This window comes from Ceratina calcarata, unplaced genomic scaffold (genome assembly GCF_001652005.2).
Source record: "Ceratina calcarata isolate Rehan_Ccalc_2016 unplaced genomic scaffold, ASM165200v1 scaffold385, whole genome shotgun sequence".
Taxonomy (NCBI): Eukaryota; Metazoa; Arthropoda; class Insecta; order Hymenoptera; family Apidae; genus Ceratina; species Ceratina calcarata.
Window position 1 is genome coordinate 161,426 of NW_017161772.1, and position 8,530 is coordinate 169,955.

Sequence of the window (8,530 nt, forward strand, 5' to 3'; positions counted from 1 at the left end):
CTGCACACTAGTACCGGTACCCACACACTCATACTCATACCGCACACGCATACGATTTCTTATTTAATAACTAATTGGGACTATGAACAATCCCGTTCGATTTCTATTAGAGCTGGAACCACATCGACAGTACACAAAGAAATGCATTGATCAATCTCTACTTATGTATACTTTGTTTGTAATATTACTTTGTTAGTGGTGCATCGACGACTCGTCGATAACACGTCTGACACAGTAATGCAGTTTAGAACCGTCGTCAGTTTTGCTTCGTGTTTCTTACTTTTCGGTTCATTCTAGAGGACGTCAAAAATTGCAGGCCGGTTTTGGGGCAGCGAGGTCCCATAAGGCTGCCACTCTTTAGTAATCTCTCCTCGATGTCTGCACTCTTGACTACTGTTTTACCGACTATAAGCAAAATCGTCCTAGATCATTCTACATTATCCAGCAAGAGCCACTGCAACTTTCGGTTTCACGACGTAGTATAATCGTCTTCCGGCTTCTGAATTCCACGACGTTAACATTAATTTAATCAGTCACATACGACGATGGCAAATACTTGAATTTATCTGAGGAATATTAAAAATATTTTCGAGCTTGGACTTGGAAAGAGATCTAGGACAAGATCGTTGCGCCAACGGATATGAGACCGACCAGGCGGATCTAATGGTCATCAACTTTCTTATAAATTCTTCGCGATTTTCACGAGCGCGTTCTTTTCTCCCAATCATTCCGCTAACGTCTTGTATCTCCGAACAACCGTCAGCTTGTTGTTAATGCGTTACAGATCAGCGAATATTCATGCTGGCATCCGAAGCTTAAGATTGTTTCGCATATCGCGCATTCTTCTCTGCGTTGCTGATAACCATAAGCTAAATACGTCCCCATATTTATGAGAATCATTGAAAATTTTTATTACTTCACGTCGTTTGGTATTAAAACGTTCAAACAATGATTGAGAACATTCCCACTTTAAATCCTGTAAATACAGTTCCAGACAAGTTCACATATTTTTCAGTAGTATACAAAGTATGTGAAACGTGTTATAATTTTCAGAATAATTATAGTGAAAAGAATTAATCATCAACTGCGGTGAAAACTTGGCAAGGAGGAGTCTCTTAATGTCTTTATTCATTAAGGAATCATTTTAATTTGACATGAAACGATTCTCCTTCAGTTAGTGGACAATTATGAGTGAAAGGACGACATGAAAAATGTGTCAAGTTCATAATTTGCGAATTTTATAATACGAAAACAGAGTTTCTCAATATCTTCAGAGATTTCAACACTAATTTTATAATCCTAAATTAATTCACAACGCGTTCATTCATCAATTTCACTCGTGTTTCCGTGCGTATACGCAATCAGCGGATTTCATTCATCGTTTACAAATAAACGAACGATGGTCGATTGAAAATTTCCGGACGATATAGCAATCACGGGACTTGACGAGAGCGTGCGAATGTTCTATACGTCGCGTTTCCACACACGCGTTTATTCAACGATTATCGCTTTCGCGGCGCTGCGGAGTTTTTCGGCGATTGCGAGTCATGGTCCACGTACCACGACCGGACGAAGGATAATTATGGTAGCGCCTGTAAAATAGTGTGCACGCAGTCCTCGTTCTCTTATCAAGTACAGTATCGTCCATAAGTGCGTTCGAACATGCAAGCTCATACAATTTTTTCCGTTTTGAATTATCGTATTATATTTTTCCATTATTTACAATATCAAATATTTTCTTCAAATGGCTTTCCATCTTCTCGATTTTTAGATGTCATACTTTATTGTTGTTACACGGATATAAATAACGAAGCGATGAGTAGATGCATAAAGTGTTTAGTTTTTCGTACCTCGTGCAGATTTTTTAATGGTCCATAGAGATTGTGTACAGAATATAAAACTGGAGCAAGACTTCTAAGAAGGATTGTACACACGTGTGTCCAGCTTGTTATTAACATTTTTCACGTAACCGCGCGAGCCGGTAATACCTGACGTCAGTATTTTTGTCAAATACTAGATAAAAAAAGAGAATGAACAGTGACAGCGTTGCACAATCTACTATGGGGAACAGGTTGCACTCCGTTGCGACCTCGCAAAACTGGTAAATTATACCAGAACCGAATCGCGTGTAAAATTAACATCGTATTTGATATCCGATGAACGAATCGCTTAATTGAAACAGTCACTAGTCAACGATTACTGGTTTTTGGAGCGAAAAGATGTATATCGATTATTTAACTTATGGTAGGCGTACATCAAGGAACGCAATAATTGTTTTAATTTTGAAAAATTGATGCGATCGAGCTTGAATAGATTTGATTACTGTCCTTCGGTTCATTTGCAAAGTAATAGCAGTGATCTGGTAATATCCTTGCTCAATTCTCACCGTAATATGCCTCCCACGTCATGAAACAAGTGAATTGACATTTATGGACTGTGATACAATCGGTATTTGTCATTTGATTCAGGTGCAATTTACTTGCTCGGTCTGTCTATAAATATCAATTGTATTCAACCTTGTTGGCCGATTGTAATGAGTATACTATTTAAAGAACGTAATACAATGCACAGTATATATTTTACATACTTTGAATTTGCTTCCAAGAAATGTTGAAAACTAAGAAATCTTAACGAAGAATAGGAATTTTCAAACTCATAATGATATCTTAAGTCATTAAAATCACGAACTAATTTATTTTATTGATACATTTTACTGATGATTCTCGTTTCACCTATAATTCCTATTCGATATTCTCAACCAACCATATCATTTCTATCTTTCGATTCTTCCACTTTCACTGTGGATGTTAAAAGTTGTAGGACGTTGACACAGTTTCTAAAACGAAGAATCGTTCAGCATCCGAAAAACGTTAGAAAACTGAAAAACACCATTAAATAAAATGAAATATGCTTTCATTAGCCGAGGATATACATATTTAGCTTGTTAACCGAATCAAGCGGCTATAAACAGGAAAACATTTGTCAAGCTACTCGTCGAATATTATTAGCAAAACGAATAATACCGGCGCTAACGTGTAGGATGATACGAGAATCGGAAACATTTGTCGTTTTAGCGCGGAACGATTAGATATGATCTCATGCTCGGATGACTGGATCACAGCAATTTACTTTTCGTGTCGCACGCGTGTAGAGAGCTTTCTCTGAAACGATACCTATCTGATGTCTGCCCTGGGCGTCCGCTCGTGGAATTACCTGTGCATACTACGACCCATTTTCCAATTGCCAAGAGACTTGTCGAAAAGAAGAATCGTCAAACGCAAGATGAAGCTCATGTTAAAAGATTATTGGGTCAAATGAAACCGATTGGTCTCCTGACAGTTTTACTTAGAAGAATCGATCAGATTCTTCTACTGGCGAAATCAATCGGTTACTCAGAGCAGAAATCGAGAACAGATTAACTTGAGAAAGTGACTCGATTTCGTTCTATTATCGACAAGTAACGAAAATAATGTGTTTAGGGAAAGTTCTTTTTCTTCTAACTTCGATATTTAACAAGTTACGTATGATTATTTGGCATTTTATTGATGTTGACAAAATCCGACCATCCCAGCGTCGAAACGGCGAACTTTTGGCAAAAAATTTCATTTTTCCTTAATTACTCCTAAACCGTTGAATCTACGGAAAAATTGTATAGGACCTTTCTTGTAGAGGACGACGAGATCTACAATTTCTGTATAAAATTTTTTCGCTAGCATTAATATTTAACGAGTTATTGACGAAAAACGAAAAAACAGTTTTTCGCAAATTACTCGTAAACTATTGACTCTAGCGACAAACTTTTACATGGAAATTGTAGATCTCGTCGTCCTCTATAAGAAAGGTCTTATACAATTTTCCCGTAGATTCAACGGTTTGGGAGTTATTGGCAAAAAACGAAAATTTCGAAGAAATTGAAGGGGTACCCCTTGGAAAAATCTCGGAAAAATTGAAAATTTTTTTTTCCTCAAAATATCGAAAAATACTTCAAATAAAAGTTGTAGGTACTGTTATTACCTACAAAAAAGGACGTATACAGTTTCTTGCTTTATCTAATACTTCAGGAGTGATCGATTAATTACTTCGTTGATATTGATTGATGGTTGGAACAAATCAGTGTGAAATGATACTGTTCACGTTATCAAGAGAATTGTACTAATTTTTAACAAATCTTACATCTGTGTGATTACTCTTTTGCAATCTTGAAGTCACTTTTCATAGAAATTGCATATAACATTATTTTTAATCAAATCTGTGACACATACGTATCTGTAGAAAGACTTTAGCACGTTTAGAAACGAGAAATCGGTACCAGTATAATTTCATAAAAGCATAGAACAACTATTTTAATTACGGTACGCTAGTTCAATAAATTTCATGATTAGACTATTCGAGATCGATATGTGGTTCAACGTCGTTATCGGGCAAGCGCCGTTTCCAGCGAAAGGAAATCTTGCGTGGGCACCGGCACGCGATAGTTTCCCGTGGATAACAGAAAAGAAATGGGCCGAGGGGCTGGAGGGGCAGTCGGAGGGCGAGAGAAATACGGGAAGGAAAAAAATAGAGAGGATTGCCGCATCGCCGCGAATTATTAACGGACCGTATCGGAGAAAGCTGAGATGGAAAATTGAATCGGCTTAATCGCTCAGCGACGCCATGTCTCTTGGAGAATCCAACGTTTAGAGCTCAAGAGATTAGAGGAAAAAGTTATTATTCTGGTATCTCTGTACGATATAAGGGAAAGTTTCACTTGTATAAAAATTGAATTTGGAATGATCCTAAAGCCTTATTCTAACGCTAATAATAATGCACATCTCTATGTTTAGTAACATAGTACATGGACCTTTAATAAAGACGTATTTTGCATTAAATACCACAATGCAAGATAATTGAATGATGACACCATTAAATTTCTCAGTAAAATGTTTCCACTTATTATTGGGTAATTAATTCATACACGTTTCATCTTGTGTAAGAATTGCTTTTAATCAAGCATCAAATATTGCTTTAAACAAATCAAACAAACGATTGTGCAATGAATTATATCTGGAATGATTTTGATTTTCATTGGAACATTAATTGTTAGAATACAGAAGCTACGATTGCCTTTACAAGTGTTATACATGTTCTCGGATATTAACAGTTCCCGTAGAAAGTTATTTTACATCCGCAAATTAATCTTTTTTAACAAACACGCAATTGGATCGCGTTGGGTCGGTGAATTAGTTCTTTACACCCACCTGTTTCTTGCTTCCTGCGTGTAATAAGTCAATCCCCATGAGGCATAAAACGAATCGAAGCATGCAGGATGGGCCGCGCCAGGGAGGATTTGCGTTAGTTCAGTGAAAGCAGGAGGCGATAGAAAAGGAACGTGATATCCTTTTTAATCCTCTTATTCCGCGAACCGGCTACTCTCTCGCGTACGAGTATCCTTGGCTTTTCCATTACCGGTCTTTATCGGAATTGTTCGGCGAAGTGAAATTCCTGACAGCGGGCGATAAACATTGAGAAATATTATTGCAATGCTTTGGGGTTTCGCTGACCACGGCTGCTGACGTTTACGAGCACATTTCAGAAGTATAAACAGCTCTCATTATACTTCTTTTTACGCTACAAGGCTTAAATGAAATTAGTCCGTTTTACTCTTTTCCTCAATTTTAATATTTCAAGTTATCCTTTTTGCTCCCAAAATAATTATAAAAGTATGTTAATTTTTAAATATAATTATTAGACTCTTTTAATGTAAAATTTGTGTCGTTGTTATTTAATTGTATTCTTTTATTAATCATCAGTACGTTGCTTTATTTTTTATATTAAAGTCTATTTTATTAACCTTGAGATTAATTTCCTATTGATTGTTCGCTCAGAAACGATTTTCCCAATTCAGCAAATGTTTTTTATTCTGATGTAATAAACGCGATGTTTCAAAATGTACCTCGTGAGACTAAGGGAAGATGAACATTAATTAACGAATGCATTTTTCATGAGTGCACCTGTGGTGGCAGCAACGACATTCGCTCATAGAATCGCACGTTGCGTCGCGAATACTCGCGAGGCACCGGGGATGAGTCGTAGAAAAGAACCACGAGGATGTGGTAGGGAGATGAAGTTGCGATCCCGCGAGGAGGAGAAGTGGGTCGTTTCTCAACGAGAGGCGAAGGCGAAGTCACTCGACGAGAACGCGTCGGCCACGCACTCGTTCGCTGCACTCAGCTGAGCACAGTCGTCTCCGATCCACGATCCGCGATCCATCCTCGTTAATCGTTCGCGGTAGACGCCGGGAATCATATTTCTGTTTCTAGGCGAGCGCCGGTTCCATTCAACGAAAATCGGGTGAAAGGTGAAAGATCTAACGGTACCGTTTGACACTCGCCGCGTGGTCGTTCCAGTCACATTATTATTCATGATTCATAAACAGCTATCAGAGAAGGAACATGTAGACGAGAGTCGTTCCGGAAATGATAAACTGAATCAATTATAGAAGGTGAAGTGAAAAGTGTCAAAGCCTCTGCTGTCCTTAAACTTTAACGCGTGGAAAGTGGTGAAAATCTATGTTGTTTCTTCTATGAACATCGTTCCTTCGGATTTCATTAAACAGGGTCATCGGTTATAGATTTTCCAATTTTCCACCGGTTTCTTCTATAGTTACACACGTACTCTATTCGATTGAAAGAATACCCGTGCGTCCTACTTCAGTAATAATACATATTCAATAAACACTCGCTCGGTCGGATCGGGAACAGTGGGTTCAACGGTACATAACTCGTCCACCATGAAAATCGCTCTTCGAGTGTTAAAGCCAGTAAATCCGCGATGAAGGTCCACGCGAGCGTCGTTCATTGACGCCACTTTCAACCTCGATCCGCAGCTGTCGCTCCGCAACCCGGTCACCGGTGCGGCTCAAGATTATGGGTGATATACGAGTGTTGGATCCGCGAATGGATCCTCGTTTAGACATGAAGCAGCCACGACCTTGGCCACCGATGTACCGCAGCCACCCGGCGAGGGGACCCTCGTTCTGTTATCGGCCAATGCCACTTGAGGCCATGGCCCAGTGGATGGCGCCTCACATGCCGGACTATAACTACGTCCCGGCGCGAATGAGCGCCAACTCGAATAAAGGGCGCGATTACTATTACTTGGCGCCGTTGTACAGAAACGCTATGCCACCACCGCAGGCTATGTCGCCGCTTCAGGTGCCCCCCGTGGCTGTCTCACCGAGGATGATGATAATGGAACCGAGAAGTAGGACAAAAAGCTCCGGTGGACATTGTAGGAGCAGCGCGCCTCCGTGTACTTGTTCCATGGGCAGGACCAGATCCTTGGAGGACGTCAGGAGCGAGATAAGCGAATGGGAGGATTTTCACGACGAGAATGGAAATCATTTGCAGGGGAAGAGCTCGAAGAACGGTGTATCTAGACAGACGAGGAGGTCCATGGAGAATCTTTTGGATGTTGAGACTGCTGAACAGCATGAACTAAATACCTTCGAAAGGGTTGGAAGGAATTGCAGAAAAGTGGAGGATAGGAGGAATGAGAAACCTGGAAGAAGACGTGGCAGCTACATGGTTTGTCGTCTTCTCTACATTCTTTTGTAATTCAAATCTCTTAGGTTTTATTATTTATAATCGAGGAGTTATGAAATCAATTCGAAACCCACTGTTATTTAAAAAAAATTAATTCCCTCCAAATCCAGGGAGGTAGAAATTAATTTTTCATAAGTAGTATTAAAAATCTGTAAATTATGGCAGCAGTAAGATTGCATAGATTTGATTAAGCGCACGTCTCTTCCGGTTTTGAATTTGATTAACGACGTGTTACGCTACGATGAACAAATTAGGGTGAATAATAATTTTCCACCAAGTGAAATCAGCTTTCACAATAATCTTCTCGCTAATTAAATATGTAATGTCAAGATCGACATGTAGGAGATTAATTAAATATAAATTCACCGTGGCAGCTACTATGTCCTTCGGACTCTAAGGTAAAGATATAAGCCAAAAAATCATTTTATGAAATGTAAATATCAATCTTGTTTGAATTCCACTTTTTAATCTCCCACATTTAAGTAATAAATTTTAATTGGTACAAACGTATTAGCGTAAACCACTTTTACTGGAGACTTCGTGCTTATTGGCACGTCTGTTGCATTTATCACGGCTCGTATGTAAATTAACGGTAACGACTTTTAATGGAAAGTGTTCCGCGGGTTTATTGCTCCAGTTTCGAGTGGATACCAACGCCTGGTTCCGGAAATCGGCGTGTATTACCGTCAATTACGCGTTATGTTCTCCACAACGTATATTCATACATGTGTGACATAGTATGTATATTGCTAAACGATCACGTTCTTGACAGTAGATCGCTAAATCTGAACACCTGCCCCGATGCAGAAACAAACGTAACAACGTTCGGAAAGGGTTTAATCGATTTCTTTCGCTTTGTTAAGCATTGGACTACGCCTGATTGCCTTTCTGTTAAGAACGATCTGATCTTTTATCTTCAGCCGTGATTGCAAAGTGATTTTGCAATA

The 8,530-nt window shown here is 39.1% G+C and overlaps 2 protein-coding genes across 2 annotated transcripts in view; both read left to right on the forward strand.

Moving 5' to 3' along the window:
* LOC108625980 (uncharacterized) overlaps positions 1-7,564 on the forward strand; it is a gene marked incomplete at its 5' end in the record, with an annotated part of 14,724 nt that extends 7,160 nt beyond the window's left edge. Inside the window, one exon of the mRNA XM_018026364.2 lies at positions 6,097-7,564. Within this exon, the coding sequence (XP_017881853.2) occupies positions 6,097-6,258 (162 nt within the window). The remainder of the gene's footprint in view (positions 1-6,096) is intronic.
* Positions 6,906-7,595, forward strand: LOC108625981 (uncharacterized). The gene has a single exon (XM_018026365.1). It carries the CDS (start codon positions 6,906-6,908, stop codon positions 7,593-7,595), a length of 690 nt encoding a protein of 229 aa, XP_017881854.1.
* The last annotated feature ends 935 nt before the right edge of the window (positions 7,596-8,530 follow it).